The sequence below is a fragment of the Poecile atricapillus genome, chromosome 6, assembly GCF_030490865.1.
Source record: "Poecile atricapillus isolate bPoeAtr1 chromosome 6, bPoeAtr1.hap1, whole genome shotgun sequence".
NCBI classification, from domain to species: Eukaryota; Metazoa; Chordata; class Aves; order Passeriformes; family Paridae; genus Poecile; species Poecile atricapillus.
In genome coordinates this window covers 18,078,253-18,095,588 of record NC_081254.1, presented here as the reverse complement: position 1 = coordinate 18,095,588, position 17,336 = coordinate 18,078,253, and the positions used below count along the sequence as shown (strand labels likewise).

The window sequence follows — 17,336 nt, the reverse complement described above, 5'->3', positions numbered from 1 at the left end:
ACTCAGAGGAGAACAGTGGCAACATCTAGTGGCCATTGAAGCTATAGGTCTGTACTGTCGGGGAATAGCCTTGTCTTTCCTGCATGCCGCACACTTCCCTGCTGTGCTCTTTGCTGCACATTCTCCTTCCAGCGGGTATGATTGCTTGGGGGTAGATGTCTCCATCTATCTTTACTATTTTCTGGTTTTAAACTTCTCTCTAAGGTGGGTACTGAAGGCCAAGTTAATCGCTAGCCTGCTATATAGCTGTTTAGAAATCCTTTGGCTTGGCAGGCTCCTGTTCCACTTTTCAAAGTCTGTTTGCCCGGCTCCTTCAGACATGATCTTCTCTGAGAGGAAATGACTCTCACTTGAGAAGGTTGTAGAGGTTAACAGGGAATTTAATTAAGAGTCCTAGATACAGCAACTGTCCTGCAATGTGTCAAACCATCTGGAGTAGCTCATAATCCTACTATGTCAGATTTATTAGGCAAAACAAGATGCAGTCCTAATCTGCAGCCTGTGCATCTGTATACTTACTTTTTTGGGAGCTGTGCTTCTGGTTGGAAAGAAGCTTAGGTTTGGCATCAGCAAACGTTGCTGCCCCTTTCTGTATTTTCTGATGGCAAGTCAATCAGAAATATGCTGGATAGTCCTAAAACCTACCTCCAGACCACTGCAAAAGGAAGCCCTCCTTGCTATTAATCTGACAAACATCCACAAAATTATACTTAGACAAATGTCCTTAGCCTGCAGTCTAACCCTACAGCTGATCTCAGTGTCTTAGGAATTGCTATCTGTGAGTGAGATATGTCTGGGAAAAGCAACCTGCTAACACTTGTCCTAAACTGTACACCATGAACCTCTCAGGATCCAGAAACTGAGTAGACTTTAATATGAATTATGTTTAGAGTTAGGATTTGATTTGGAGCCTGAGAATACAATGGGATATATTTGATTTTCTAACTGACTTGTTTTTCATTTATCTTGGTTAGTATTAAATTGAATTGTTCAGTGCGAGTTTATTTTTTTTTTTTTTAATCAGAGCTTACCATCTTTCACGGATACTGGATTTACAAGAAGAGGGTAGGGTTTAGGTTAGAACAGGCTGAGGGGCACTGCTGGGGCAGGCCAGCTCAGGCTGGCCCACAAATGTCTTCAGCCTGTCAGTGAGTGTTTTATAGTCTGTAGTACCAAAGTTTTGGATCTCACTTAAGTGTTTGCTTGCATAGCACTTTTTTAATGTATAGAAGCTTTAAGTCCAACCTAGGTGTTTTTGTTGCTGAGATATCCCAACCTTTTTTGAACTCCTTATATTCTCTTGTCCTTAGCAGTTTGTAGTAGGTAGTGTTAAATGCATGTGGTGTACACATAGAAATTCTTCTAAGAAGAATTCTTAGAATAAGGTGTTAAGCAAAGAAAGTGACAAAATGACACATTTAAAGTGCATATCACAAGTTTATTTTTCTGCACAAACAAATAGAAAGTGATTTTAAATTGGGAAAAATAAAAAGACAAAACAGAAAAGGAAAAAAGGTATTTCCATAAACAAAGATGCCAACTCTGTTCATCTGGGGTCACATCTTTCACCAGACAGAGCACTGCTGCTGGGCTCCCATTTTTGGAGCACTGATGGGTCTCTTCTAGGAAAAGGGTCTAGTAGGGGGTGCAATTTTAGCAGAAAGGGATATTCTTTACGAGGAACAATCTTGCCTCACACTGTGCTCATGTCTGGTATCAGTGACTCCTCATCACACCAGTCTCTTCTGAGATGTTTCCTCCCAGGTGCTGCAGGATCTTGAGGTTATCTCTGGTAAGTGTTCCCATATATTGAGAGGGAAGGGACTGTTACTTCTGAAGCAAAGATAAAACCCCTGAATTGCCATAGCTGCAATGTGTAGCCTGCAGCATGCTAGAGAGGAGGGATGATGGGCAATTTTAAATCAGAGCCCATGAAGACATCTTCAAATACTTAACGAGGGAACACTGGGGTTTGGCCTACCACTGCAGCTTATAACTTAGCAGGTGGGAGCTAAAACTTGTCAAACAACTGTTTATGTCTGTGCTTGTTCAACAGCTGAGGAATTAGACATGGAGAGGCTCAAGATAAGCTTACATGTTCCAAAAGTATTCCTTGTAACCTCACCTGTGACCTTTCTAACAGGCCAACCACAGCATTTTCATGAGCAGACATCAGCAGAGCTGCTTAAAGCCAGCAGTAGTTCTTCCTTACAACTTAACAGATGCATCTCAGTATTATTTCTCATCTCATGCTACTTGCAGGTACAGGCCTTACTTGGGATACACTGAGCACTGCAGGCCTCATCAGCAACAGCCTCTGCTTCTGCAGATCAAATCCTGTGTCAGCATAGGATGCAGAAAAGTTTGTGAGGGGCTGAAATCCATTAAACTACTTCAGTTTTGCTTCTAAACATAGCATTGAAGCAAGGGTGTAAGTAAAATGCAGGATTCCCAGCCTCCTAGTTATTTTCCTTGCTCCTATATTTAATATTTGTTCTCCAATCAAACCCAAATTTTTCCATTTCCTGCCATTACATTATCCGAAATTATGGGGAAAATGCAATTATTCCACTCACTTCAATCATGATACGTAACATTGAATGGTGTTTGGCAATCACTCCTCAGCAGAAATCATTGTCTCCCGGAAATCTGGAGTGGGATCACCAAAATACTAAACCCATGCAATCTCCCTTACATACTAAGGCCAGACTTCTCTATTTTTCCAGTGGCAAAATTAATTTCCTGAGACTTTCAGGCCCTGAGAGCACTTAACTTTAGGGGTCTGAGGGAAAGGGATACTGGAGTAAGATTCAGACTTTCTGAGGTTATTTCTTGACTGCAGAATTATGTTGAGCACCCTTCCTCTGGTCCACACAACCCCTCTCTACACCTGAGTTCAGTAATGCTTTCAGCCTGGGCTAGCTTGTCTGTCTAAGGCTAATGGCTTAAATCACTAGCCAGGGATAGACAACACTCCACAAGGAGATGAGAGACAAAGCTTTTGGAGAACTGCTACTTCTTGAGTTCCTTAGTACAGCTTTCCTAGATAAAATAGAAGATTCCTCCCTCCATGTTTGGGAAGAGTCACAGAGCTTCAGTTTGCACACAGGTACTTTTTTTTTTTTCTTTTTTTTTTTCTTTTTTTCTTTTTTTTTTTCAGAAACACTGGCAATGCAATGCAGTACAGGATGAGTGAGAAAGCAATCATCTGAGATGGGTTTTGTAGCATGGCTGCTTCCCTTCACTGGAGCTAAGTGGATTCTGGTGATCTGAATTAACTCTGCGGTGATGATTTCTCCTAAGACATTCTCTCTGGGGCTTTTCAGGGACATAATCTCCTCATCAATTCATGCTGGCTGCTCCTATGTCACAACCAGATGCAGCATCTCTTCTGACTCAGCCTCACCTTCGTCCATTAACTCAAGGTATTCCCATAGCTTTTCTTACAATCCTCTCCCATGGTTGATAGTGTGCCAAGTGAGGTGTAAGTTTTGTCATCCTCTCTCCCCAGCACGTTCATTGTATGTTTCAGGGCCAGAAGGAATGTGCACTGCAAATATAGGCTTGCAAAAAAGTCCAACCAGAGTGTGAAGGATTCAAAGGCAGAATTGTGTATTCTCCTTTTCTCTCATTATATCCCTCCCAAAGTTGTCTAGATAAGTTTTACAGCCTTCTTTTTCTTCATAGGATAACATACATGAAAAATCTCCAGGTGCTCACAAAGAAAGACTTTCAAGCCGCTAAGAAAAAGTAGAGCACCAGTTATGAAAAAGCTACACATCATAAGCTCCTGCTGTGGAGAGAAAGGTTGGCTTAGATTTAGTATGAAACAACAATAGCTGAACTGCCTACAGACTGCTTCAGACCCACTTGCATTCCCTTTTTTTCCTCCCAGAACCTACATTTTTGTATATCCAAAGTTTCTGCTCAGTCCAGTCAGAGAATGGCTACTGCTTGAAAGAGAGGAGCAAGTCTAATGGAAGGGAGACTTGTCCCAAGGAGAGAGGGCTATGAGACCCTCATTCTGTCTCCTGTACCCATTCCTAAGGGTTTAGCAAAAGGCTGGGCAACCCTGACCCAGAAAGAGGTGGCAAACCCCTTCCCTGCAGCTGGGGCATCTGCTGTGTTTGGAAGCAGTGTTTCAGGTGCAATGCTTTCTTGGTGTACGTGTGGGATCACACTGGAAAAGTGGCTGCTAGCAAAGGAGGACCACAAGCAGAAAGTAAATGGCTGGGGGTGTATAAACCAGAGAATAGATGACATGCACACACACATGCACAGCCTCTACTAATATGCTGAATTCTTCCTTGGGAAGGCAGTGGTTTTTTTCCTGTATACCTGTAGTGTAGGGATTAAGTTGGAGGCTAGCCTGGGACACTCAAGGAATAACCAGTTGTTTCTCCAGCTTCACCAGCAAATTGAACTCTGTATATGTGTAGGAGTGCAGATCCTCTGGGATTCTCAGAGCACTTTAGTTTTTACCAAATAGGCCCCACAATACCTAAGTAATTTAGTATGAAATTTTACTTGTGACTTTCTGGTTTTCTGGCCTCCACTTCCATGCTGAGAATGTCTGTAAAGGCCCTCCATTTTCCTCTCATCACAAAGCTTTCAGCAAGTTTTATGTTGTGACCCATTTCTAATCTAGTCACATTTCTGTCCTAAAGGAAGCAAAAAGATCATGTACAAATGCATATTCAGTCCTGTCTCATTTTAAAGCCAACTCTACCTTCTCCCGTGCAATCCACCTTTCTACTTACAGTACCCATATCCTGTTCTGTGGGACAGATGCTGCAGGGCCTTTCTTGGTGCCAACCAGACACTGCCTGAGCTTAGCTTTGACTTTGTGTATCCTTTAAAATGGATACTTCCTTCTGTAGCTCCCACAGCTGGTGATAGCCCCATCAAATTCCCTCAAAGCCCCTCTTTGGCAAACTAATTCCAGACCATCCAGCTAGGATGACTCTGCCTTTTACCCCCAGCACTGGTGACTGGAGGAACAGGCACACGTAGCACTCAGGCACAGGCCACACTGCCCACATGTGCATGGGCAAACACCACTGCTTGCTCTGCTCTCTTGCCTTCTTTCCCATGCTCCCACAGAGGGAAGTCTGGGAGAAATGTCCCAGGTGAGGCCCCACTTGCTCTTTCACTCCCTGATGAGTATTGCTGTGTGCATGTGTGTGTGCACAGGTGAACATGTGCAGACTGGGAGGATCAGAGAACAATCTAATGGGAAAGCTGGGGCTTCTCTTCTGTATTCCAACCTCACACCCTCTCTTCCTGGAAAGCTCTTGCCTCCTAGTTTTCTTCCATGCAGGGGTGACTCCAAAGCCCTTGGGAAAGGAAAACTACTGCTTCATGTGTGTCTCCATGTGAGTTAACCCCCTCTGGAGGAGGGTTTTGCTGCTGTGTACAAGTTCCCAGTCTCTCTACCACACATGTGCCCTCTCTCCTCATTCTTCCTCCTGCTGCAGCCACAGCCAGCAAGCCTTTCCAGGAAGTATCTCCTCTGAGACCAAGGGGAGGCTGGGGAAGGGGGTGGTGCCAAAGGGCAGTAATTTTTTGAGGTTTTTTTCTTCATTTTGCATCACTCATCCCAATGTACTTGAGCTGACATGAAAGACAAAACAAGCGCTATCTCTGAGGAGCCACAGACAGGATGGGAGGGGTACCTGCCTCAGTGATGGCCAAAACTTGGCCTCCACACATTGGCCTGCATGCCTGTTCTTGCTGCAGAGAATTTGGGCCTGGCCACCTGAAACCGAGAGGCATTGGCTGAGTTTGGAGGAGGTGCCTGTCCCACCTGTCCAGGCTCTGGGGAGCTCTGATATGGCTTAGGGGAGGGGCTGAGCTCCACCTGGAAGGGTGCTGGTGTAGTAGGGGCAGAAGAGGCCATTTCTGTTCTCCACAATGGCTCGTCCAGCGTGGTGGCTGAGCGGGGCAAAAGCACAGTGGGTGCCAGGTTGCTGGAGGCCGGCATGGGAGCCGGCGTGGAGAAGCGACGAATCTCCTGGGTCTTGGCTATTTTCACAGGGACCTGCTTGGCTGCCATGAAGGATGAGCTAGCCTGTGGGGTTGGCTGACCAGGAGTATTCTGAGTGCTGGGGCTTGGGGGATCCCCAAAACAGAACATGGCTGACTTTAATTGATAGGGCTGGTGGCGCATTAAATCAATGACCTTGATCCCTGATTTCTGGCCAGGTGCCTTTTTCACTTTGCTCTCTGCTTTGCTAGCCTGAGATTTGCTAGCTGCCAGGGGATAGAAAGGGGAATGCATTGGGTTGTAAGCTATTGGAGGGGGAGCCCGGATGTTGGGTGAGTATTTCCAGCATGAGGGTAGAGAAGGGGATGGAGAGGGGGTCCTGGGCTTGTGCTCTTGCTTCGGTGTTGTTTCCACCACAAATTTGTCCATGCGGCTCTGACGTTTGGCAAAGAGCTCTGCCCCCTTGCCTTTAAGCTGAGGCATGTCCTGTGCCCCATTTACTAATCCAGCATCTTGCTGAGGCTTGGGGGCCACTGGAGGTGGGGTCTTGAACTTGCGGCCTGAGGACTGCATGAAGTTGCAGGCCTCAGCACCCAGGCTGAGGAAATCCTCCTCAGGCCCAGACTCAAAGCCTGCCCCAGGGTGGTCACCTTTTGGCTTCTCATCCAGGTTCTGCACCAGAGACAGGAGCTCAGGGTTGGGTGAATTCTTCTTCTTCTCCTCAATTTTACTAAACATGGGTTTCTTGTTGCCCCGTCGGCGAGCCTCCTGCAAGATGCCTGTGCGGGGAGCTGGCACAGAAATCCTCTGCTCCCTGGAGGTTAAGGGATCCGAAGGGGGTCGTGGCATTGCTGGAGTGATAGCAGGAGAAGGCTGCTTTGGCAGAGGGGAGCTGCTTCTCATGTGCTGTGATGGTGCTGGACTAATATACAATGAAGAAGAGGCTGTTCCGGGGACTCGTGGCTGGGATGCTGTGGAGGCCATATCCCCTCCTGGCTTTGAGGGATTTGACAGAAAGATAGAGGTGGTGGATGTCCGGGCAGTGTTGGCAGAAGGCTTGATCTCTGAAGTGCTTCCTCCCCCTTTTGGCTGTGACTCCAGTGGTGATGTTGGTCTTCCTGGTGCAGGAATATACAGAGATGTGGAGGAGCTCACTGGACCACGCTGTGTTGGCACTGGTGCATTGGCAGGTGTTCCTGGAACCAGAGCTGAGAAAGGGGGAGCCCCCGTGCTTTGCCCACTCAGACTTTCAGTGGGTTTTTTGGGTGCAGATGGCCTAAAGATGACAGAAGATGTTGCTGGACGTTGGCCAGAAAAGCCAGGAGTAAAGGGCCGTGCAGACCTGTTGAACATGCTTGTTGAACTTGCAGAGAAGGGGTCGGGGGTGCTTGGGGGAGGTGGGAAGAAAGTGGGGCTGGGGGCAGTCAGGAGCTGAGTGGGGATGGTGGCTGGCTGCTTGCTGGGCATTTGCACACCTTCCAGATGGATGCTGAGGGGCATGTTGTCTGCCTTCTCTGGCACAGGCATATCTCCGTTCACTGTGCCCTGCTTTGGCTGGGCAGCCGGGGCAAGCTCTGGACTCTTCTGCACCGGAGTTTTCTCAACTGTGTACTTCCCAGCCCGTTCCCTCTGCTGCTCAAATAATCGTGCTCCTTTACCTGAGGCCTCAGTCAAACCTTTTTGCTTCTCCTCCTTCTGTTCAGAGTCAGATTTGGATTTTTCAATGTCTAGGTAAGTGTTGTCCCAGTCTGAGTGATTAGTTAGGCTTCGGGCATCAGAGAAACCTTCCTCATCAAATTCAGATTCACTAGTTGGAAAAACTCCGTCTTCCTCCTCGTAGGAGCGGTCTTCATCAACACTCCCAAAACTTACCAATGTATACTTCTTAGCCCTCTGCCTGCGTTTCTTAAACATCAGCACCCCCTTGGAGTGGGGGTTGGGTGCATCTGTCAGCAGGGATGCAATGGTTCTGCACTTGGTTTTAGCTTCTTTCACGTTCTTCTCCTGGATGCTTTCGTGGCGGTGGAGCTCTGAAAGAGATAGAAAGAGGCAGTCTCAGAGATCAGAAAAGGTTGGATGGGCAAAGGTGGACAGTGAAATGGCTACAGGTGTTCTAATGCACATGAGAACAAGTACACCCCTTGCCCTTCTTTTTCATTCCACTTTTGGTGATGATGGTTTCTTTATAAACTGTTGATAGAAAATCAGGAGCAGTTTTCTCCTTCCATGTGTAACACAATAGAAGTTGATGCAGGTGTAGGGAGGGAACTCCTCCCACTCTGATGGCTGATTTAAGTTTCCTATCAGACCTGGGATTTCCTTTTTCTGATGCATGTGGCCAAGAGTCCCTGATGTTTTCACAGTGCTTGTCCTTGCTTGTGGAAATATTTACCATTTATTTATCACCCTGAAGGTGGAGCCCTGCTTTCTGTAGATGTTCCTCCTACCATACAGAAGATTGCATGAGTGCAAAAGGAGAGGTATTCCACAGGCACAGTAGGACTGCTGCTGATCTGAGCCCTGCAATGTCAGCTACAGTCAGTGTTGTGCAGTAGCACTGTGTGTGGGGCTGTTTGCTGCTCTGCAGCAGCCCTGCTGCTGCAGGAGGCAAAGGAAGCATGATTTCCTCCTTCCTGCAGTCCCTTCCCTGTGCTCCATGCCTGGCAAGGAAGAAGAGTATTTGCTCCTGAGCACGAATCCCAGATCCCCACAACAGATCAGCCAGACCAGAAGGAAATCCACTTAGACAGGCTTGCTTGGAAAAGACAACACCTGTTAGGACACTGGCATGAAGTGTGGGATAATCATTTCCCACCTGCTCAGTAAAGCTCCAGGGAGGAACGTTGTGTCCTCTGTCTTTGTGTGCAGGGAAAACAGGTGGTGAACAAGATTCAATAGTAAAACCAAACTTGTCTGCTCTAAGGAAAGCGTGGACATGCCTTGAATCACTGTTGAAGTGACAGAAGTCAGCACTAACCTTGCACAGAAAAAAAGCCCCACATACCTAAACCACAGACTAATTTGTGATGTCTTTCATTTCACCCTTTTCCATTGTCTTTTCCCCAGCATGATAGCAAAGATGAAACAACCATCCAATGTACGCATCTAATAATTTGTCAAAAGACTTTTGTCCAGCTCTGACATTCCCAAGAGAGATGTAATAAATTATGGTCTGCTGAAGGAAGAGAAAGGGAGAGGAGAACTGCAAGGCAATGCTGAGGGATGGTGTTAGCTCAAGAGATGATGGAAACTGCTCAGTCCTCTCAGGATCTCACTTCTGATCATTTTATCACAAAGCATTCATTCAATGTGAACATGTTAATGTGGCATAGTCACCTGCAGAGAGGGACAATGAGCTTAGTTAAGAAGTTTCCTGAGGGCTGAAGTCTCCCAAAACCTTTCTGGGCTACACAATTGTGTCAAGTGTCATCATTCCATACTGCATCAGTGTAACCACAGCAGAAAGAGCTTCCCTCTCCCACCCCATGCTGAAAATAAAGTGTTGATTTGCAAAGCAGTCATCCTTCCAGGAAGCTCTCAAAGTTTGTAGCCATTCCATAGCTCATGTTGCTGCTTTGGGATTTCAGCAAGGGGACTTCTGTGATTTGAGATCACTTCATGTGGTTGCACAGTCCATTCCTCTCCTTTGCTCCTTTCTCCCAGAACTAGAAACAGGAAAAGCACTGCTGAAATGGCTCATTATTTGTATTTGCATTTGCAAAGTGAAGGCTCTTTGCAAAATTTTCCTTACAGAATGACTCCGCCTTAGTGAACCAAGACTGAAGTTGTGTCCAGGTTTTTGTGTAGATTTAGTATTCTTCAGGGAAGTCACAGACTTGCCCTCAAAGACCTGCTCTCATGATGAAAACAAGCTACAGTCCCTGAAGGTCTGCCCACTTCAATTACAAATCTGCATGTCTGTGTCTCTAGGGGTTGTTGACAATGGAGAAAATAAGGGAAGTTGCTTCAAACAAGCAACTTACAAGCTACTACACCTCACCTGGAGGTATTTTGCTTCTAAATTTACAAGGAGAAAGAGCAGCACCACAGAATCTCAGTAATGTGCAGAATATGTAAACTGGCCTGAGTGACTCACAGGAGGATTTCTAGCATCAGGATTTCTAGCAACAGATAGGGAGCGACACCATTCAGTGATGTCTGCACAGCCCTTTCTGACAGCAGACTACCATAGAAGTACCAGCTTTAAAGTCTGGGCTAGCAAATACTGTCAGAGAAAATGTAACAGAAGATGGTCTTGGCTTTAACTCCACCAGCTTGTAGTTCTGGCTCTGCATTAGGATCCATGTAAAACTTCCTTAGAAAGCTGCTCTGAACTGTCCTGTGCCCTGAAGGAACTGGCAAATAGGACCCTCTGGGATCTGCTTCTCACCTCCCGATTTTCTCCTTCCTACCTTTCTCCTCATCCAAGGCTAAAGCACATGACTAATTACACCAGTCCTCCCAAAAGAAAAATGGTCATGCTATTCAAGCTAAAATCTTCCAAAACAGTTTAAGAAAAATCAGGAAAAGAAATTTTCCTAAGATGACTTGTAGAATGTAAAGAGCATGAATTAAATCAGAATAGGCAAAAGAATAGGGTAAGGAGAGTAGACTTAAAAAAAGGAGAGGAAAGGAAAGGAGGAGAGGAGAGGAGAGAAGAAGAGGAGAAGAGGGAAAGAAAAGGGAAAAGAGAAAAGAAAAAGAGAAAAGAAAATGAAAAGAGAAAAGGAAAAGAAAATAAAAGAAAAGGAGAAAAGAAAAAGAGAAAAGAAAAGGAGAAAAGAAAAAGAACAAAGAAAAGAAAAGGAAAAGAGACATTTGTACCTGCATAAGGCTGATCCAAGCTTGAGAAAGTAGAGTCCAGACCTGGAGAACTGGGCATGTCACAAAGCCCGTTTAATTCACAACTCCCCATAAACAGAAAGAGAATGAGAGAGGAGCAAAGCAGTCCCCTTCTGGAGCAGAACCAAAACTCTGAGATGTCCAAGGTCTTTGCTATCAGTCCACAAGCCTTTTAAAGCCTCTCTTTTGTCTCGTAGGCATTGCTGCTGAAAGCCATGAGGTCACTTTGTCTATTTTTGTCTTCATAGCTTCATCACTGAACAGTGTGATGGACATTGTCACCTGGCACTTAAACACCCTTATTCTTTCCCCAACCCTGTACTCCTTGTAAAGAGAAACTCCTCTTTTTTATTTTTAAATAAGAAAATATACTATATATTATCACAACTTCTGTGGTACAAGTTTCAGGTTAGAAAGGTGTAAGCTTCAAGTTAGTGTTACCAATGTCTCAATGTCCAGAATTTCTGTGCCAAAGAGCCCTTCAAAGAGATGAAACTAACAGTGTGTATATACAATATGGAGAGGCAGAAGAAACCTGCACAGGAAGAAAATAACTCCTTGCCTGAAACTCTCAGAGAGCATTCAGCTCAGGTAATGAGAAAGAAAAGAGAGAGCAGAGGCTTTCCTGTGTATATCAATTTTCTTCCATGTCTGAGGAGAGCCAGTCATGATTCAGGTTTCTGTGTATACATGACTGAGGAACATTTAATAGAGGAGCATTAGGATCCTGGATTCCTGCAGTGAAGTTGTTTAGCTGAATTAAAACTCCAGAGGCTGTTACCTACACTGAAAGCATGGCTGTGCCCAGAGAGGGTGATGGAGTGTTTGGAAACCAGGGAGTGGTGTTTTGGCAGCACCATTCAGAGATCCAGCACTGGAGACTGAGAGGTGTTGAAAAATGAGATGCTGATAGTGAGAACTGTGGTGGATGGGAAGAGAATAGATGGTGCTGGAAGTTTGCAAATCTCTGCAGTTGTGGCCTGCTCAGCATCACTTCACACTTTGTCTGGGTCCTGTCTTACTGCTCCTTGCTGTACTCGAGCAATAGTGAGACAATCCCAGAGCCATGGCCAAGGGACACTCTCCCATGATTCTCCCACCCAGCAGCCCCAGCCTTAACAATTCTGTAGCCTTGGCAGACCATCACCAATGTTAGAGTCTGGAAAAATGAAGGTCTGACCACACATGCTGAAATCCAGCAGCCATCACTGCACACCAAGAAGACAACCCCCACAAGGGAACACTGCTGTAGAGAGACCTGTCATGTCTCATACAGAGGTTCTTAGAGAAAGAACAATGAATGTGGTTCAGTCTCTTCTTTGATGAATAATTCCACATATAGGGATATATGTCTCTTTGGGGAAATCCTGTAATATTGATACATGCCATTGGAATGAAAATACAGCTCTGTCTCTCGTAAGAACATTCAAATGGAATAGATTAAAGAGTAAAAGGAAGGGTTATAAAAATCTCATAAATTCTGTTGGTGTGGTGAATGATTTCTATAGAAAACTTTTTGTTAACTTCTAAAGCACTTATTTCATGTACACACTGAATTCTCTTGGAAAAAATACACAAAATGGAAAAATATCTATTAAGCAAAGCCTATGAAGATTTTCCTCTTAAGTAAATTTCATTGATGTGACATGATTTTTGTTACTAATTACAGTGAAAAGAAGTGTAAAAAGTATAAATATTTTCAAGATCAGGCTTTATTAAAAGAAAGCATTTTAATGTATGCCCAGGCAAGCTACTGAGCAAGCAGGCTTACATGAGGTTAGATACTGTTCATGTTCTCTAGGAAACAAACAATGATAAATTTTATTATGGAGATCGAATTCTAGAAAAGCCATTACTATAGAAAATAAGGTGCTCTGCTGCTTCCAGAGATAAAGATCACTGTTCCTCTGTGATGAAATGCTACTTGTCAACTGCTTTTTTCAGATGGGGTCACCTCGAATTTTGTTCTTCCAGCTATTTATGTTAGACAAAGTCATTTTTCCATGGCTAAGGTTGCAAATATCTCAGTAAGTCATTAGAGGCTACAGACATCTCATACTTTACATACCTGAGATCCTTTCAAAATAAGATTTACATGGGTTATATTGACCTTCTAAGAATTACCCTGTTGAAAGTTTCAACCTTTAAAGCTTTGATCAGTATTTAAATTGCAAGCAGTTAAGCAGAGGAGTATATATTCTTTCACTTCAAAGTAAAGGTAAAACTCTTGGGATATGAAATATTTGTTGTTCTTGGATATTTGCACACTTCCATCACATAACCTGCGCATAATATAAAACACAGATATGGTTTCAGCTCAAATTTATGATGCTACAGACAAATGCTACAGTCCTTCTCAAATCTGCAACGCTTTAGCGTATATCTGAGGTTGAACAGTTTAAATACTTGTCAAACCAGTGTTTCTTCTTAAATGGCTAGTGATTTTAAGTGTGCCAGTGAGACACTGCCCGACTAATCTCCTCGTTTTGGAAAAACAGAAAGAGATAGGCTTTTCTGAAGGTAAGTTAACAGCCCAGGGGAAAAAACATGCCATTGGAATGTAGATTGGTCATTTTGTAGATTTTTGACCATTCTTAGCCATACTGCTGTTGGAAAGCTCTTGTTAGGCAGAGAAGGTGTAGAGACATCACTGTTCATGGCTGCAGCATCTTAGTCTCATGGTATCCTGCTGGAGACTCAAATAGCTTGTTCATTCAGAAAAATCTCTCATCTGGGTGACAGTTTGCCTTTCTTCCTGAGCTGAAAAGTGTCCTCAGTGCAAAAGGTAGCATGGCCAGTTTTTCTGTGCTGACAACTCACACCTGGGCCCTAAATATTCCCTACATAGTCTTCTCCCAAAGGAGAACTTTCTTTTGCCAGGACAGCACCTGTTGAATGCACTAGTGAATCTGTCTTTCGTGGTTTCAGCACAATTTCCTATGAAAGGCTTATGCAGACAGTGCTGCACATCTTTTGATCTTACCCATTTCATGCTAATAGCTTTTGAGTCTATTTGCTAATTTTAAGAGTCTAAAGTCACAAAGATACAAAGCTCCTACAAGTTTACATGGAAATAGGAGGCTTAACAGAGGAGAGAGACCCCACCATAGGAAGGGAGAAGCCTGAGTGCAGTGTTAATTAGGCATCAGAAACTGAAGAACACACACACACACCCATGCTTTCTCATTTTGAATGTGAGAGACAGACATCATACAGATTTGCATTTACTAGACATGAGAGAATGAGATATCAAATACAAAACATAAATTAAAAGGATGCCAGGATCTGCTAATTCTGCTGCTTACAAAATTGCTTGATGTCTGACAGCAGATAGCACTGATTGATCACATCTTTGTCTTTCAGTCTTTCCAACATCTACTCCAGTAATACAGACAAGTATATGCTTACCATCTCACTACGTGGACTTGATTAATCCTCTAGCACTTGCCATATAGTATCATGAACCAGTTGATTTTAGTCCTTTCCTGCAACTATTCAAGCTCCTGCTACATTAGAAATTCTAGCCTTTCACAAGACAACTGTATACCTTCCATGTGTTATGTCATCTGCCAATTAATACACAGCAATCTCCACTGAATCCCCAGGACATGCACTGAAAATGGTATTATTGCTATTTCCTGTTACTGCTTGCCAGGTACAACACCCAGGAGAAACAAGCCACATTTACAAAGCTTCAACAGCAGGAATTAGCATCTGAAAAAGCAGAGAGGAAGACAATAGTGGTGTACCTGGGAACACTTTTGAGCTCCTCAGTCCAGGTAACCCCCCTCCCTCCCCTTTGTCCCCCACACACCTGGGTTTCTCTAGGAAGAAAAACCAGAGAAAATCTGCAAGGTGTCTCAGCTAGGTTCCAGATCTGAATAACAGCAGTTTTGGGGCTGCGGTGTGTCCCACAGCACATGCTGCTTGTCCCATCTAGATGCAGCCAGAGGATAAGATCCACTGACAGAAGAGAAGAGGGTTGGGATTTTTTATCATCTGTCTCCTTGCCAGTCATATAACATTGAGGTGGAGAGGACCTTTGATTGACGTTAGTGTTTAAAGCTCTGTGGGTGAAAATATAGAGGTAGTCCTGTTAGATTCAGAAGACCAGTGAAACACTACTACCAACTTAGCCAGTTAGCTCATCTGACATCATGAACCATTAATAGTTATGTTTTCTGTTCTATTCTTAGCCAATTGTGCAGTCACCTTATGGTAGTCCTATCTCATCCATATTTCTCTCATTGGAAAAGTCATGTGGAAGGCTTCTTATGGAAGCCAATAATATGTGAACTGTGTTCATATTATATATAATAATAATATATTCATATTATTCCTTAAGCCATGAAGTCTTACCTTACTGAGCAGGTCAAAGACCTTTTCTACTTTTTATTAGTCCATGTTGATTTTACTGTTCATTTTGTTTTCTGCAAATATGCACAAAAGAACTACTTCATGCACCTAATTGAAGCGAAATGATTTTTTTTTTCTTATCATCAGAGTCCCTGTCTACTAGAAGGGTATATTCTTGGTCTTTTTCCCTGAGACCATTCTTATTATTCCAAGGTACTTGGCAAGGACTGAGGACCATTCTGATACAAGTTTCATTAATTCCTTATATTTGACCTCAACAGAGAAGCTGACTCAGCCTTGTCCTTTCAGTACAGTCAGTGTATGAAGATATGCTGAATCTACTCACCCCCATTTCTGCTCCTGTTTCTTTCTGCAAAGAGTGAGATTCTTAGTTAATGTAAATGGTAGATACTGATGAAAGTAAAGCTTTACACATTTCCAAACAAACTGATGAGTTTAAGTGAAACTGAAGAACAAGTATTTGCCAGGTTGACAGCTTTCTCCTTCCTAGCTATAATTTTCTCTCACTTTTCTTAACTAATGGCTGTTGTTTAATCACTCCTTGTCAAAGTCCTTTTATGCCTCATCCTTTTAAATCTCTCACTTATCCATCACTATCACTTTGTCTCAAAACAATTTCAGTGTTGTCCCTAGGCAGACTTGTCCCTACCTTGTCAGCAACCTTGTCCCATATCTCTTTCAGAACTGATGGAAACAACTGGATGGGGAAAGGGATTCCTGTTGTCTGTTTGCATTAGAATTTCTTTCAACTCAGATCTCAAAACCCGGAATCTAAAACTATCAGCTTGGTTAAGATAGTCGTAGGTTATATGTTATAAGGGGTTATGTGTATAGCTGTTTCAGTGTGATTATTGCTCTAATCACCTTTGCAATCTGAACTATTGGCAACATTTTGGTTTAATGACATTGTTCCCCATCAGCCTTAAACATCCCAAGTCAGAGTAGAAGTGCATGTGCAAGGCCAGGCTGTGTTAACATATGGGACAACATAGTCTGAAAAATCACTAACTGGGGCTCTGCAAAGACCATGGAAGTGTCAGTTTCAAAGCGAATTCTGACACTGCTTCACCAGCAGCAGGATGATGAATGACCTCTGATCATGTCTGAGGAACCATAACCCAGAGTCAGAGTCCCTGTGCTGAGAATAATAACATAGAAATAATGTCTGAGTAACTGATAGTTTAAAAAAAGATGCTTCAAATGATATCTCATATAGTAGAAATACTAGAACAAATGAGAGTATATACCTTTTCATTTCAGGGATCCCATAGTTTTCCTCCATACATCTTCAAATGCTAAAGATCTATCTCCTCCCAGAGAATATAATCTGCAGCTAGATTTATCTTGAGCTAGCACACGTTCAGCTAAATTCGTGTCTCTATTAGGGGCAGCAGGATTGCAGTGTGGTACAAAGGTGGAGCCGAGCAGAGCTCTATCAGCCTTACTTCCAGTTCTGCAAACCACAATATCCTCACTAAAATGCTGGATAAGAGTGATGCCTGAGGGAATGATGCTGGAGGTCTCCAGTAAGAATACCTGAGGAAGATGGCAAATTACTTGTGACAATTATGAGATGACTTAAGAAAGAAGGGAAAAATTCATCCACACTAGCCAAGACAGACAACAGTAGTTTATAATCTGGCTTCTGCCCCGTTAATATATCAGCCTGAAAATATCACCTCTGCTTTCCATGGAAGGACATAAACTGAAGGAATAAGTTCAAATGTTGTACTCAAGCCTAAAGATGGAGAAAGAAGGCTCTAGATGCCTGGTGTTTATCTCACTGTGTTTATCTCACACATTAATAAATGCCTTCCAAGTGGCAGAGAATTCAAAGATGAATGACAGTTATTAAGTGGGGTTTTTTAAATAAACACATAACATTTGCTTTGTTAAACAAACAAACAAACACAGTCTAGTTGTACTAGACTGCTGCTGCAGTGTATAGAAACTGATTTCCCAAGCAGAAGCAATTTCCAGTTTCATGCATGCTGAAATGAGATCAGTCTCTCCATCTGTGATTCAACCATAGAAGCTGTTGTCCTTGTTTTCTGAATGGCTGGCTGCTCATTGAGTGGCAAGGGCCAAGGGTGATTCAGCATGGCTTCACACTACTAGGAACACACTTCTG

The 17,336-nt window shown here is 43.6% G+C and overlaps 1 protein-coding gene across 1 annotated transcript in view; it reads right to left on the bottom strand.

Moving 5' to 3' along the window:
• Nucleotides 1-1,423: 1,423 nt before the first annotated feature.
• SYNPO2L (synaptopodin 2 like) overlaps nt 1,424-17,336 on the bottom strand; it is a 38,887-nt gene continuing 22,974 nt past the window's right edge. The window contains exon 4 of the mRNA XM_058841235.1: nt 1,424-8,016. Within this exon, the coding sequence (XP_058697218.1) occupies nt 5,681-8,016 (2,336 nt within the window). The 3' untranslated portion in view covers nt 1,424-5,680. The remainder of the gene's footprint in view (nt 8,017-17,336) is intronic.